This window comes from Bubalus bubalis, chromosome 1, assembly GCF_019923935.1.
Source record: "Bubalus bubalis isolate 160015118507 breed Murrah chromosome 1, NDDB_SH_1, whole genome shotgun sequence".
Taxonomy (NCBI): Eukaryota; Metazoa; Chordata; class Mammalia; order Artiodactyla; family Bovidae; genus Bubalus; species Bubalus bubalis.
Window position 1 is genome coordinate 87772862 of NC_059157.1, and position 17210 is coordinate 87790071.

The following is a 17210-nucleotide window of genomic DNA, read 5'->3' on the forward strand; positions in this document are numbered from 1 at the left end:
GAAATCAAAAATCTTCCAGCAAACAAAAGCCCATGTCCAGACGGCTTCACAGCTGAATTCTACCAAAAATTTAGAGAAGAGCTAACACCTATCCTGCTCAAACTCTTCCAGAAAATTGCAGAGGATGGTAAACTTCCAAACTCATTCTATGAGGCCACCATCACCCTAATACCAAAACCTGACAAAGATCCCACAAAAAAAGAAAACTACAGGCCAATATCACTGATGAACATAGACGCAAAAATCCCTAACAAAATTCTAGCAATCAGAATCCAACAACACATTAAAAAGATCATACACCATGACCAAGTGGGCTTTATCCCAGGGATGCAAGGATTCTTCAATATCCGCAAATCAATCAATGTAATACACCACATTAACAAATTGAAAAATAAAAAACATATGATTATCTCCATAGATGCAGAGAAAGCCTTTGACAAAATTCAACATCCATTTATGATCAAAACTCTCCAGAAAGCAGGACTAGAAGGAACATACCTCAACATAATCAAAGCTATATATGACAAACCCACAGCAAACATTATCCTCAATGGTGAAAAATTGAAAGCATTTCCTCTAAAGTCAGGAACAAGACAAGGGTGCCCACTTTCACCATTACTATTCAACATAGTTTTGGAAGTTTTGGCCACAGCAATCAGAACAGAAAAAGAAATAAAAGGAATCCAAATTGGAAAAGAAGAAGTAAAGCTCTCACTGTTTGCAGATGACATGATCCTCTACATAGAAAACCCTAAAGACTCCACCAGAAAATTACTAGAACTAATCAATGACTATAGTAAAGTTGCAGGATATAAAATCAACACACAGAAATCCCTTGCATTCCTATACACTAATAATGAGAAAACAGAAAGAGAAATTAAGGAAACAATTCCATTCACCATTGCAACGGAAAGAATAAAATACTTAGGAATATATCTACATAAAGAAACTAAAGACCTATATATAGAAAACTATAAAACACTGGTGAAAGAAATCAAAGAGGACACTAACAGATGGAGAAATATACCATGTTCATGGATTGGAAGAATCAATATAGTGAAAATGAGTAAACTACCTAAAGCAATCTATAGATTCAATGCAATCCCTATCAAGCTACCAACAGCATTCTTCACAGAGCTAGAACAAATAATTTCACAAATTGTATGGAAAAACAAAAAACCTCGAATAGCCAAAGCGATCTTGAGAAAGAAGAATGGAACTGGAGGAATCAACCTACCTGACTTCAGGCTCTACTACAAAGCCACAGTTATCAAGACAGTATGGTACTGGCACAAAGTCAAGCTGGTTTTAGAAAAGGCAGAGGAACCAGAGATCAAATTGCCAACATCTGCTGGAACATGGAAAAAGCAAGAGAGTTCCAGAAAAACATCTATTTTTGCTTAATTGACTATGCCAAAGCCTTTGACTGTGTGGATTACAATAAACTGTGGGAAATTCTGAAAGGGATGGAAATACCAGACCACCTGACCTACCTCTTGAGAGGCCTGTATGCAGGTCAGGAAGCAACAGTTAGAACTGGACATGGAACAACAGACTGGTTCCAAGTAGGAAAAGGAGTGCATCGAGGCTATCTATTGTCACCCTGCTTATTTAACTTATATGCAGAGTACATCATGAGAAACGCTGGGCTGGAAGAATCACAAGCTGGAATCAAGATTGCCAGGAGAAATATCAATAACCTCAGATATGCAGATGACACCACCCTTATGGTAGAAAGTGAAGAGGAACTAAAAAGCCTCTTGATGAAAGTGAAAGAGGAGAGTGAAAAAATTGGCTTAAAGCTCAACATTCAGAAAACTAAGATCATGGCATCTGGTCCCATTTGGTTCAGTTCAGTCGTTCAGTCATGTCCGACTCTTTGCGACCCCATGAATCGCAGCACGCAGGCCTCCCTGTCCATCACCAACTCCCGGAGTTCACTCAGACTCAAGTCCATCGAGTCAGTGATGCCATCCAGCCATCTCATCCTCTGTCGTCCCCTTCTTCTCCTGCTCCCAATCCCTCCCAGCATCAGATTCTTTTCCAATGAGTCACTCTTCGCATGAGGTGGCCAAAATACTGGAGTTTCAGCTTTAGCATCATTCCTTCCAAAGAAATCCCAGGGCTGATCTCCTTCAGAATGGACTGGTTGGATCTCCTTTCAGTCCAAGGGACTCTCAAGACTCTTCTCCAACACCACAGTTCAAAAGCATCAATTCTTCAGCGCTCAGCCTTCTTCACAGTCCAACTCTCACATCCATACATGACCACTGGAAAAACCATAGCCTTGACTAGACGGACCTTTGTTGGCAAAGTAATGTCTCTGCTTTGCAATATGCTATCTAGGTTGGTCATAACTTTCCTTCCAAGGAGTAAGTGTCTTTTAATTTCATGGCTGCAGTCACCATCTGCAGTGATTTTGGAGCCCCAAAAAATAAAGTCTGACAGTGTTTCCACTGTTTCCCCATCTATTTACCATGAAGTGATGGGACCAGATGCCATGATCTTCGTTTTCTGAATGTTGAGCTTTAAGCCAACTTTTTCACTCTCTACTTTCACTTTCATGAAGAGGCTTTTTAGTTCCTCTTCACTTTCTGCCATAAGGGTGGTGTCATCTGCATATCTGAGGTTATTGATATTTCTCCTGGCAATCTTGATTCCAGCTTGTGCTTCTTCCAGCCCAGCGTTTCTCATGATGTACTCTGCATATAAGTTAAATAAGCAGGGTGACAGTATACAGCCTTGACATCCTCCTTTTCCTACTTGGAACCAGTCTGTTGTTCCATGTCCAGTTCTAACTGTTGCTTCCTGACCTGCATACAGATTTCTCAAGAGGCAGGTCAGGTGGTCTGGTATTCCCATCTCTTTCAGAATCTGGTCCCATTACTTCATGGCAAATAGATGGGGAAACAGTGGAAACAGTGACAGACTTTATTTTTTTTGGGGGGGGGGGGCTCCAAAATCACTGCAGATGGTGATTGCAGCCATGAAATTAAAAGACGCTTACTCCTTGGAAGGAAAGTTATGACCAACCTAGACAGCATATTCAAAAGCAGAGACATTACTTGGCCAACAAAGGTCCGTGTAGTCAAGGCTATTGGTTTTTCCAGTGGTCATGTATGGATATGAAAGCTGGACTGTGAAGAAAGCTGAGTGCCAAAGAATTGATTATTTTGAACTGTGGTGTTGGAGAAGACTCTTGAGAGTCCCTTGGACTGCAAGGAGATCCAACCATTCCAATCTAAAGGAGATCAGTCCTGGGTGTTCATTGGAGGGACTGATGCTGAAGCTGAAGCTCCAATACTTCAGCCACCTCATGCGAAGAGTTGACTCATTGGAAAAGACTCTGATGCTGGGAGGGAGTGGGGGCAGGAGAAGGGGACGACAGAGGCTGAGGTGGTTGGATGGCATCACCGACTTGATGGACATGAGTTTGAGTAAACTCCAGGACTTGGTGATGGACAGAGAGTTCTGGAGTGCTGCTATTCATGGGGTCGCAAAGAGTCAGACACAACTGAGCAACTGAACTGAACTATACTGAATAATGCATGTTGTTGAGCATCTTTTCATGTGTTTGTTAGCCATCTGTATGTCTTCTTTGGAGAAATGTCTGTTTAGGTCTTTTCCCCACTTTTCGATTTGGTTGTTTGTTTTTCCGGTATTGAGTTGTATGAGCTGCTTGTATATTTTGGAAATTAGTCCTTTGTCAGTTGCTTCATTTGCTATTATTTTCTCCCATTCTAAGGGTTGTCTTTTCACCTTGCTTATAGTTTCCTTTGCTGTGCAAAAGCTTTTAAGTTTCATCAGGTCCCATTTGCTTATATTTGTTTTTATTTCCATTTCACTAGGAGGTGGGTCATAGAGGATCTTGCTTTGATTTATGTCATTAAGTGTTCTGCCTATATTTACCTCTAAGAGTTTTATAGTTTCTGGTCTTACATGTAGGTCTTTAACATATTTTGAGTTTATCTTTGTGTATGGTGTTAGGAAGGGTTCTAATTTCATTCTTTTACATGCAGCAGTCCAGTTTTCCCAGCACCATTTATTGAAGAGGCTGTCTTTGTCCCATTGTATATTCTTGCCACCTTTGTCAAAAATAAGGTACCCATAGGTTCATGGGTTTATTTCTGGGCTTTCTATCTTGTTCCATTGGTCTATATTTCTGATTTTGTGCCAGTACCATACTGTATTGATGACTGTAGCTTTGTAGTATAATCTGAAGTCAGGAGGTTTGATTCCTCCAGCTCCATTCTTCTTTCTCAAGTCTGCTTTGGCTATTTGTGGTCTTTTGTGTTTCCATATGAATTGTGAAATTTTTTGCTCTAGTTCTGTGAAAAATGCCATTGGTAATTTGATAGGGATTGCATTGAATCTGTAGATTGCATTTGGTAGTATAATCATTTTCACAGTATTGATTCTTACTACCCAGGAACATGGAATATCTTTCCATCTGTTTATGTTTTCTTTGATTTCTTTCATCAATGTCTTATAATTTCTTTCATCTGTGATAAAAGATGTCTTTCATCTGTGTACAGTTCTTTTGTCTCCTTAGGTAAGTTTATTCCTAGATATTTTTGTTGTTGTTGTTGTTGCAATGGTGAATGGGATTGATTCCTTAATTTCTCTTTCTGATTTTTTGTTGTTAGTATACAGAAATGCAAGTGATTTCTGTGTATTGATTTCATACCCTGCCACTTTGCTAAATTCACTGACTAGCTCTAATAATTTTCTGATACTACCTTTAGGGTTTTCTATGTACAGTATCATGTCATCTGCAAACAGTGAGAGCTTTACTTCTTCTTTTCTGCTCTGGATTCCTTTTATTTCTTTTTCTTCTCTTATTGCTGTAGCTAGGACTTCCAGAATAATGTTGAATAATAGTGGTGAAACTGGACACCCTTGTCTTGTTCCTGATCTTAGGGGGATGGTTGCAGTTTTTCATCATTGAGAATAATGTTTGCTGTGGGCTTATCATATATGGCCTTCACTATGTTGAAGTAAGTTCCTTTTATGCCCATTTTTTGATGAGTTTTAATCATAAATGGGTGCTAAATTTTGTCAAGGGCTTTTTCTGCATCTATTGAGATTATCATATGGTTTTTATCTTTCAATTTGTTAATAAGGTGTATCACATTGATTAATTTGCATATATTGAAGAATCCTTGTATCTCTGGAATAAACCCAACTTGGTCATGGTGTATAAGCTGTTTGATGTGTTACTGAATTCTGTTTGCTAACATTTTGTTGAGGATTTTTGCATCTATGTTCATCAGTGATATTGGCCTGTAGTTTTCTTTTTTTGTGTTCTCTTTGTCTGGTTTTGGTATCAGGATGATGGTAGCCTTGTAGAATGAGTTTGGAAGTGTTCCTGTCTTTGCAATTTTTTGAAAGAGTTTCAGAAGGATAGGCATTAGCTCTTCTCTGAATTTTTGATAGAATTCTCCTGTGAAGCCATCTGGTCCTGGGCTTTTGTTTTTTGGGCAATTTTTGATCACAGCTTCAATTTTAGTGCTTGTAATTGGGTTGCTCATATTTTCTATTTCTTCCTGGTTCACACTTGGAAGATTGAACTTTTCTAAGAATCTGTCCATTTCTTCCAGGTTATCCATTTTATTGCCACATTGTTGTTCATAATAGTCTCTTAAAATGCTTTGTATTTCTGCATTGTCTGTTGTAGCCTCTCCTTTTTCATTTCTAATTTTGTTGATTTGATCCTTCTCTTTTTTTCTTGGTGAGTCTGGCTAAAGGTTTGTCAATTTTGTTTATCTTCTCAAAGAATCAGCTTCTAGTTTTATTGATCTTTACTATTGTTTCTTTTATTTCTTTTTCATTTATTTCTGCTCAGATCTTTATGATTTCTTTCCTTCTATTAATTTTGGGTTTGTTGTTGTTGTTCTTCTTCTTCTTCTCTTCCCAGTTGTTTAAGGTATGAAGTTAGGTTGTCTATTCAATGTTTTACTTGTTTCTTGAGTTAGGATTGTATTGCTATAAACTTCCTTGTTCGAACTGCTTGCTGCATCCCATAGGTTTTGAGTTGTCATGTTTTCATTGTCATTTGTTTCTAGAAATTTTTTTGATTTCTCTTTTGATTTCTTCAGTAACATGCTGGTTATTTAGAAATGTATTGTTTAATCTCCATGTGTTTGAGGTTTTTAGTTTTTTTTCTTGTAATTGATATCTAGTCTCATAGCATTGTGGTTGGAGAAGATGCTTGATATGATTTCAACTCTTAAATTTACTGAGGTTTGATTTGTGACCCACGATGTGGTCTATCCTGGAGAATGTTCCATGTGCACTTGAGAAGAAGGTGTATTCTGCATTTGGATGGAATGTCGTGAAGATATCAATGAAATCCATTTCATCTAATGTATCATTTAAGACTTGTGTTTCCTTATTAATTTTCTGTTTTGATGATCTGTTCATTGGTGTAAGTGGGGTGTTAAAGTCTCCTACTATTATTGTGTTACTTTCAATTTCTCCTTTTACGTCTGGTAGTGTTTTTCTTATGTATTGAGGTGATCCTATGTTGGATGCCTAGAATTTACAATTGTTATGTCTTCCTCTTGGATTGATCCCTCTATCATTGTGTAGTGTCCTTCCTTATTTCTTGTAATCTTCTTTATTTTAAGGTCTATTTTGACTGATATGAGGATTGCTACTCCAGCTTTCTTTGCTTCCCATTTGCAAGGAATATATTTTTCCATCCTCTCACTTTCAGTCTATATGTGTCTTTAGGTTTGAAGTGGGTTTCTTGTAGACAGCATATATGTGGGTTTTGTTTTTTTATCCATTCAGCCAGTTTGTGTCTTTTGGTTGGAGCATTTACTCCATTTACATTTAAAGTAATTATTGATATATATGTTCCTATTGCCATTTTCTTAATTGTTTGGGGTTGATTTTATAGATCTTTTTTTTTCTCTTGTATTTCTTGACTATGTAAGTCCATTTAACATTTGTTGTAAAGCTGGTTTGGTGGCACTGAATTCTCTTAAATGCTGCTTGTCTGAAAAGCTTTTTATTTCTCCATCAATTTTGAATTAGTTCCTTGCCGGATTCAAGGATTTTTGGTGCAACCAAAAATCTTGGTTGTAGACTTTTCCCTTTCAGTACTTTAAATATATCTTGCCACTCCCTTCTGGCCTGCAGAGTTTCTGCTGAAAGATCAGCTGTTAAATATATGGGGTTCCCTCATATGTTACTTGTTGCTTTTCCCTTGCTGCTTTTAATATTCTTTTTTGTGTTTAGTCTTTGTTAGTTTGATTAGTATGTGTCTTGGTGTTTTTCTCCTTGGGTTTATACTGTATGGGACTCTTTGTATTTCTTGGACTTGATTAACTATTTCCTTTTCCATGCTGGGGAAATTTTCAACCATTTTCTTTATTTTTGATTAGGTCCCTATTCCTATAATTTGCCCATATGTTGCTATAATCTATTTTTGCCCATATGTTGCTATAATCTATTAAAATGTCATTTTGAAAAAATAAATTTATTCCCATGCACTCATGTCTCAACCCGTACATTTATATTTTTAGTTTGATTGTATCAGTTCAGTTCAGTTGCTCAGTCGTGTCCAACTATTTGCGACCCCATGAATCACAGCACGCCAGACCTCCCTGTCCATCACCAACTCCCAGACTTCACTCAAACTCACGTCCATCGAGTCTGTGATGCCATCCAGCCATCTCATCCTCTGTCGTCCCCTTTTCCTCCTGCCACCAACCCCTCCCAGCATCAGAGTCTTTTCCAGTGAGTCAACTCTTCGCATGAGGTGGCCAAAGTACTGGAGTTTCAGCTTCAGCATCATTCCTTCCAAAGAAATCCCAGGGATCATCTCCTTTAGAATGGACTGGTTGGATCTCCTTGCAGTCCAAGGGACTCTCAGGAGTCTTCTCCAACACCACAGTTCAAAAGCATCAATTCTTCAGCATTCAACTTTCTTCACAGTCCAACTCTCACATCCATACACGACTATGGGAAAAACCATAGCCTTGACTAGACGGACCTTTGTTGGCAAAGTAATGTCTCTGCTTTTCAATATGCTATCTAGGCCGGTCATAATTTTCCTTCCAAGGAGTAAGCATCTTTTAATTTCATGGCTGCAGTCACCATCTGCAGTGATTTTGGAGCCCCCAAAAATAAAGTCTGATACTGTTTCCACTGTTTCCCCATCTATTTCCCATATATTTCTAATTTCTGCAATGATATTTTGTGACTCAATTGTTAAAGCTGCAACTGATTATTAAATTTTATTAACCATTAGTGCATGTAATGGTAACAAATATTTTGTTTTAATCTAACAGCACATTTATGCAACAAAATTAATAACAGCTACTTAATATTTAATATCAATATGTGTTCAGTTTTTCCAGTAAATCTCAAAAATTTTTCTGTATGTTTGAATCAGGATTTAAACAAAGTATAGTGACTGCATTTTGATGATGGTTTTTAAGTTTCTTTTCATCTAAAATGGTTTTCTCTTCCTTTTGTTGTCATGTCATTTATTTGTTGAAGAAATTGGTTCATTTGTCCTGCATTCTGGATCTGGCTGAAAGTATCTTTGTGATGAAAATAGTGTGCTTCTTGGAACTGGTGGATAGAATTCAGTCTAGAAATAATTAAATTCATAATATTTTTATTTTCATTCATCACCTATGGACTTCCTACTGTGTTCCATCAAGAAGGACAAAGTTGTGATTATATTTTTCCACAAAATTTACTGTTTCATCCATGTTTTCAAATTTGTCTAGAATTGGGCAATGACTCTCACAATGGTTTTAACATGAATTTGGTTTTGGAAGCTATTTCCCTCTTTTCATATTTTTTTTTTTCAGTTTAGAAAATTTAGGTTAGCTAGTAATTTGTCCATTTCGTAGATATTTTAAAAGGACCAGCTTACAATTTTTTTTACTATATCTAATTTTGTTCACTATTATCTAATTTATTAATTTCTCTTGTTTAAAAATGCTTTCCACTTGCTTTATTTACTAATAATATTTTGTTTTTCTTCTAGCATTAGTATTTAGAGTTGAATTTATTTTTAGTTTTCATTTATTATTCATATTGTGTATATTCATATTTTGTGATATTATGGATAGACTTCTGATATGAATTTAGTTGTTGAGTGATTCACATGATTTTAGGTTTCTGCTTCTCACTGTTCATGTAGGATTTCTATGTTAATATTCTAAGGTCACAAAACATCAGTACTATTTTGAAATCTTATTGTGATATAAAATTTTCAAACAGATAGTTTTATTAATGAAAAAGGCAAAAGTCATGCCTCTCTACAGCAATGCCTAAATGCTCACTGGCCTCTTGGTCTATTATAAATGTTTTCCAGATATGTGAGTCCTAAATGAATAAAGAAAAAATCTTTATCAAAATAGATAAGCAATGTTTTTGTTTCTGCTATGTTTTCCTCTCATGTATGATTTTTAGATGACAATATCTAGTCCTTCTATATTGCTTAACACAAAATTTTGCAGAAAAAACTGTATATAAGTTAGTGTTTGTATGGAAGAATAATTTATGAAACTAAGTGCTTCTTAAAGTTTCATAAGAAGCACTTAGAGTTTCATAAATTATTCTTCTGTACAGACACTAACTTATATACAGTTTTTTTTTTTTTGTCTCCTAATGAGCCTAAAGCAGGTCTATCTATTCAGGTTTACAGTTTTTGTTGCATAAGGTTTCCATGTTGATGACAGCTAATTAGATGAATAATCATCTGATCTAAGACCTTACAAATTACAGGGCTCTCATCTTTTCTTCTTAAGTTTTTTTGTGAATGCCCTCTTCATGTATATCTGCCCATTTCCATCCATCCTATGGAGTCAGGCCATGAGAACATGATCTTATATCACCACGAATGCCATGTTCATTTAAGACTATCTGAGACTAGGTTAGTGTTTGTCATCTCAATTGAGTGCAGATTAAGTGCAAGAAGTCTGTCTTGCTAGCACTTTGTGGTCTTCTCCAACTGAGAGTTGTGGGCAAGAGAATTACTTTGCTTTTGGAAAAAGAGGAGAAATTCATTTTCTGCAGCCATAAGCAAAACAGTTTTTCAGGTACTAATGGTCAGCCACTATCATCTGAAGAAGGTGAATTTGGCACATGAAATGTAGTTTCTCCAAGACAGAGTAACTGTTAAAAATCTTCAAAGGAAAGTCTAGAAAATTAACCAAGATGGCAGAGTAGAAAAACGCTGGACTCTTCTCATGAGCACACCACAACCACAGCTATCAGTGAAAAAGACTGGCACAGAAAAGATCTTCTACAACTAAAAACATGAAGAGGAACAACAATGAGAAAAGTATGAGAGGCAGAACTGCAATATAGTCAACTCTCACACCTCCACAAGAGTGGGAGGTCTGAGTCCCATATTGGGCTCCCCAGCTCAGGGGTCCTGCACTGGGAAGATGAACCCCCTGAAGGCCAGTGGGGCTTAAATTCAGGAGCGCCACAGAACTGGGGCAAATAGAGATTTTACTCTTAAAAGGCACACACAAAATCTCACATATTCTGGGACACAAGGCCAAAGCAGTAATGGATAGGAGCCTGGGCCAAATTTATCTGCTGGTCTTGGAGAGTTTCCCAGAGATGCAAGGTGTGGAAATAGCTCACCCTGCGTATATAAACACTACTGGCAGACATCCTTGGGAACTCCCTCTGTCATGTGGACAATGGTGCTGGTGGGCACCACTGCAGAATCCTCCTTCTGGGTCATTAGTACCAAGACCTGGCCCCAACCAATATGTGTAGGTGCCAGTGGTGGGATACATCAGACTAAGCAACTTACTGGGTGAGGACACAGCCCCACTCATCTGCTGACAGGCTTCCTAAAGACTTCCTGAGTCCATGGCCCCTCCGGATACACCTTTAGATACAGCTGTGCCCATCAGAGGGCAAAGACACATCTCCACCCATCAAGAGATAGGCAGTAGCCTGGTCCTCCAGAGAGCCTGCACTAGTCTCTAGAATAGCCTCACCCACTGAGGGCAAGCCAAATACAAGAAAACCACAATACTGCAATCTGCTGAACCATCCTACCCACAGCAGGCCAGCCCATACTCTGGGATCAGCTGGACCCTGTCCCTGCCCAATAGCAGGCCAACACAAGCTACTGGGGCTATGAACACAAGAATAAAAACTGAAAAAACCAGAAACATGTGGAGGATAAACAAAGTAACACTAAATAACCAACTGATAAATAAAGAAATTAAAGTAGAAACAAAAATACCTAGGGATAAATAAAACCACAAAGATCCAAAACCTATGGGACACAGCAAAAGTAGTTCTAGAGGAAGTTGAGAATGATACAACCTTATCTTAGAAAACAAGAAAAATTTCAAATAAACAACCTAAATTTATACCTAAAGAAACTAGAGAAAGAAGAACAAACAAAACCCAAAGTTAAAAAAGGAAAGAAATCATAAAGTTCAAAGCAGAAATTAATTAGAGGCTAAAAAAACACAATAAAAAGATCAATGAAACTAAAAGCTGGTTCTTCAAAAAGATAAACAAAATTGGTAAACCTTTAGCAAGACTGATCAAGAAAAAAAAGGGATGGGGCCCCAATCAATAAATCAGATACCAAAAAAAAAAAAAGTTACAATGGATACCATAGAAATATGAAGGATCATAAGAGACTACTATGGATAACTACGTGCCAATAAAATGGACAACCTAGAAGAAATGAATAAATTCTTAGAAAGGTATAATATCCCAAAACTGAACCAGGGTGAAATAGACAGTATGAAGAGACCAATTGCCGGTAATGAAACTATATCAGTAATTTTAAAATGCCCAGCAAAAAAAAGGATAATTTCATAATTCTGTCATTTTCAGATTTTAAAACTTACATTGTCTGCTTACATTACTGAAGACAACATAGTGCCAGGGGCTGGCCCTTCCAGAACTTCTACCTGGGTTCACAAGCTTTGTCAGGCTCTCTCACAAGGCATGTGTGACTTTCTTCTCACAGGGCAGCATGTCAGATAGAAATCAAATGGGTCTCCAGAGACACTTAGCCACCTTTCAAGCAGAGCTCTTTTCATTCTTCTAAAATTAGAAAAATAAAGTAATTTTGTTTCTCAGAAGTGCTGCATATAGAAGTCACAAATGAAATTCTGATTTTTAACTTCAACTCCTGGATTGATTTTACTATCAAAGAAATGTCAGAATCACTCATGTGAAAAATTTATGACCTACACTGAACAAAAACTTTGTATAGAGGAGTATTGGAAATGTTTTAGGATGAGGAAAGGGATATATGGGCTTATGGATTTTGATTTTTCTTCCAAGAGTCATAGGAAGATATTTAAGGGTTAAAGTGGAGCTGAGCTAAGGGTGTGAGAACAGTAGTTTGGCTGATCTCAGTAGTTTGGCTCTTTGTAAAGATGATGTTGGCCCCAATATGGGGAATAGTATAAAATACAATGGTTTAAAAAAAATACACATAGAGCATTAAAGATTATGTCAGTATTTCAGGTATGAGATGGAGTTTTCTTGAATTTGGAGAGAAGTGGATGGTTTCAACAGACATTGAAGAGATACAAGCTGTGGGTTTGATGATGGCATTGACTTGGCTTTGAAGACAACACTGAGGTTTGTTTCTTTACCAGTGGGGCAGGTGGTAACGCCATTAGTTGAGAATGAGAAGGCTGGATGAGGTCCATGTTTAGTGATAGGATACTAAACTTGGATTTGGACATGTTGAGTTTGTTGGGTCTTTGAGATATTTGATGAAATTATCAGGTTACTGGAATGTGGCAACACCAATAGTAATTAGTATGTCAGAAAACGAAGATCATGGCATCCGGTCCCATCACTTCATCGGAAATAGATGGGGAAACAGTGGAAACAGTGACAGACTTTATTTTTGGGGGGGTTCCAAAATCACTGCAGATGGTAATTGCAGCCATGAAATTAAAAGACGCTTACTCCTTGGAAGGAAAGTTATGACCAACCTAGATAGCATATTCAAAAGCAGAGACATTACTTGGCCAACAAAGGTCCATGTAGTCAAGGCTATGGTTTTTCCAGTGGTCATGTATGGATATGAAAGCTGGACTGTGAAGAAAGCTGAGTGCCAAAGAATTGATGATTTTGAACTGTGGTATTGGAGAAGACTCTTGAGAGTCCCTTGGACTGCAAGGAGATCCAACCATTCCAATCTAAAGGAGATCAGTCCTGGGTGTTCATTGGAGGGACTGATGCTGAAGCTGAAACTCCAATACTTTGGCCATTTCATGCGAAGAGTTGACTTATTGGAAAAGACTCCGATGCTGGAAGGGATTGGGGGCAGGAGGAGAAGGGGACGACAAAGGATGAGCTGGCTGGATGGCACCACCGACTTGATGGACATGAGTTTGAGCGAACTCCAGGAGTTGGTAATGGACAGGGAGGCCTGGTGTGCTGCAATTCATGGGGTCTCAAAGAGTCAGACACGACTGAGAGACTGAACTGAACTGAAAAATGACTCAGATGCAATTAGCTGCCTACACAGTAAACTCTAATGACACAAAGTCTGGTTCTAATTGTTACACTTGGGTATGTCTGGGGTGATTTGCTCATGGATTAGCTCTAATGCCCAGCAGAATGACTTTGCCTTCATCCTACAGGGAATCCATTGGTAACTTTCACTGAGGGAATTCCAAGATTCTTTTTGCTTTGTCAGGAATAGATTTGAAAGAGTACAAATAAATATGTTCTGCAAGTAAGGCTTCCAAGTAAAATCTTTGCACAAGTGAACACTGTTTCATTCTATACCTTCTACTTTCCTTTCTTAAGAAGAGATGAAGCCATACATGTGAGAATGTGTGCTCAGTTGCATCCGACTCTTTGTGAGCCCACAGACTGTAGCTCACCAGACTTCTCTGTCCAGGAAATTTTAACTTGGTGTCTGAAATATATTTTTCCATGCTAAGTCGCTTTAGTCATGTCCTACTTTTTGCAAGCCTATGGACTGTAGCCTACCAGGCTTTTCTGTCCATGGGATTCTCCAGGCAAGAATACTGAAATGGGTAGCCATTTCCTTCTCCAGGGATCGAACCCGTATCTCCTGTGTCTCCTGCATTGGCAGACAGATTCTTTACCAGTGCGACACCTGGGAAGCCCACATATGAGAACAGTGGTGGCCTAATTAATTTGGTGTTCATAAAGATGACTCTGACCCTAACATAAAGTATGGTAGAGGGAAATATACATTTTTTAATTTTATTTGAAAAATCACCATTTTTTCTTCAAGAAAACCATCATTTTCTTATTCTCCCCAAGTCTTACAGAAACTGAATGATGACACTAGGATCTGCCTAATTTTAATTATTTGTAATTTTCAATTTGTCTATTTGATAAATAAACATCCAGGTAAGAGACCAAAATCCTGGCAATCCTATGAGATTTTCTATTTCTCTTCAGGACAAATAATTCCATATCCCTGTAATAAATACTAGATGTTCCACTGTTGAGAAAATAAGCTTAATAAGATTTCTTTTTAACAGTAAATTTGAAGAAACAGAAGAATAAAACAAATGGGGAAACAATTATAATGTTTCAGATATTATATCAAAGTTTCAGATATTATTTCATAATCTACAGAAAATTTTCTAGTCAGAGTGTGGACAACTAAATTATGCTGTTCAAACTTGTTAAAAGTTATTCATGGAATCATGATAAGATGAGATAAAATCACCAATTGTATGTTTATTAGGCTCTTTAATTCCAAATGTATGAGGATTATCTATCTATTCATCTATCTATCATCTATATCTTAAGGTGAAAGATCCAAAAATCTTAATAACTTTTGACCTAATTATGAAATTTGGAATATCAATTATAGATTGAGATTTGACAAGAAAGATAGACAGGGTTAGTCAGAACAAAATGTCCACTTTGGAAATGAAACAATATGAATCTGTACTCATTGTCCAAATATGGTCAGTTTTCAGTGGAGATATATCATTCAATCTTCTTGCTATTTGTATTGTGTTTCCATGTCTCTTTGCAGGTATATACTTTAAAATATATATTCTTAAAACTAATTTTTGTTCATGTAAGTGAAGATGGAAAATACCTAAGATCTATCTTAAGATTAAACTAATACAATTTTGGTAAATAGGTAAATTTTTGTATATATCTTAATCAACAAAAATATGTGTATAAATTGTGTTATTTATTTTGAGAGACAGCTGAATTTTTACACTAAATTATAGGTGGATTTTCCCCTTCTAGGTAATCTAAGAATCTCTATGTTCACTTCCAAATATCTTAGTATCTCTTCTTTTGGATTTATTTTTAGGCAAAATTTATATGTCACAGAAGAAAGTATAGTTATTTAAAGATCATGTCAAATATTTCACTTGCATTATTGACAAAAAATAAAACACTTATCAATGTATCCAAAAAGAAAAGTACTTAGTTATAAAAACAAACAAGAAACATACTGTACTTTATACCTAACTTTATTCATTTAGAAAATATTTTTTGAGTATTACAAAAGAGAGAGAGAGAAATCACTCTCAATGATTGAAGTCAAATATCATTGAAAATATTGAAAAGTGTATCTACATAATCCAAAACAATTACTGAACTGAAGATATATTTTTACAAATGTCCTGATTAAAGGGGATACATAAACAAGGAAGATGCATTTTTAAAAAAATAAAATAGGACTATTTTCATGGTCTTTTACGACTATGTTCTTCACCTACTCTTTTCACTGCAGTGATAGCCTGAGTGGAGATGATGGAAGCAAACAAGACTCTGGTGACGCAGTTTGTTCTCACGGGACTCACAGATCTCCCAGGGCTGCAGGTCCCCCTGTTCCTGGTGTTCCTGGTCATCTATCTCACCACCATGGCAGGCAACCTTGGACTAATTTTTCTCATCTGGAAGGACCCCCATCTTCACACCCCCATGTACTCATTCCTGGGCAGTTTAGCCTTTGCAGATGCTTGTTCTTCCTCTTCTGTGACTCCCAAGATGCTAATTAATTTCTTATCTGTAAATCACACGATATCCCTGGTTGAGTGCATCTCCCAATTTTATATTTTTGCTTCCAGTGCAAACACAGAATGTTTCCTCTTGGTGGTGATGGCCTATGACCGCTATGTAGCCATATGTAATCCCTTGCTTTACCCAATGGTGATGTATAATATCTTCTGCACCCAATTAATAGGTGTTTCTTATATTATTGGGTTTCTTCATCCCATGATGCATGTGGGTTTGTTATTCAGATTAACTTTCTGCAAATCCAATGTAATACATTATTTCTACTGTGAAATTTTACAACTATTTAAGATGTCTTGTACTGACCCTAGAATTAATATGCTCCTGATCTTTGTATCTTCAGTCTTTATACAGTCTTTCACTTTTATGAGTATCATTATCTCTTACACCCATGTTCTCTTTGCCATCCTGAAGAAGAAGTCTGAAAAGGGCAGGAACAAAGCCTTCTCCACCTGCAGTGCCCACTTGCTGTCTGTTTCCTTGTTCTATGGCACTCTCTTCTTCATGTATGTGCGTCCTGGGTCTCGATCAGCTGAAAATCAAGATAAACTATATTCTTTATTCTATACAATCATAATTCCTCTGCTAAATCCTTTTATTTACAGTCTGAGGAACAAAGAGGTTATAGGTGCCTTGAAGAGAATAATAAATAAATAAACAGATTTTAAGGCAAAATTCAAACTGTTCTTTTCAAACTTTGCAAAATCAAGGGGTCTGCAGTTAAGCAAATTGACCTTGGCTTTATCATTTAAACAGAAGGTAACGAGTTGCCAGTCCAGGTTCGATGCACGATACTGGATGCTTGGGGCTGGTGCACTGGGACGACCCAGAGGGATGGAATGGGGAGGGAGGAGGGAAGGGGGTTTGGGAGGGAACACATGTATACCTGTGGCGGATTCATTTTGATATTTGGCAAAACTAATACAGTTATGTAAAGTTTAAAAATAAAATTAAATTAAAAAAAAAATAAACAGAAGGTAATGCCTAGGGCTGTGTCTAAGTACTGTATGATGAAAGTCAGCTTCAATGGCAAGAGGTGTTCATATCACAGAAAACTGAATTTTTAATGAAAAATTAAATCCTTTACATTTGAGTCAGTTCTAATGAGGTGGATGAAACTGGAGCCTATTATACAGAGTGAAGTAAGCCAGAAAGAAAAACACCAATACAGTATACTAATGCATATATATGGAATTTAGAAA

The 17210-nt window shown here is 37.0% G+C and overlaps 1 protein-coding gene across 1 annotated transcript; it reads left to right on the plus strand.

Moving 5' to 3' along the window:
• The first annotated feature begins 15732 nt into the window (after positions 1-15732).
• On the plus strand, positions 15733-16665 carry LOC102401591 (olfactory receptor 5AC1-like). The gene has a single exon (XM_006074568.4). It carries the CDS (start codon positions 15742-15744, stop codon positions 16663-16665), a length of 924 nt encoding a protein of 307 aa, XP_006074630.1. The 5' UTR covers positions 15733-15741.
• Positions 16666-17210: the final 545 nt, after the last annotated feature.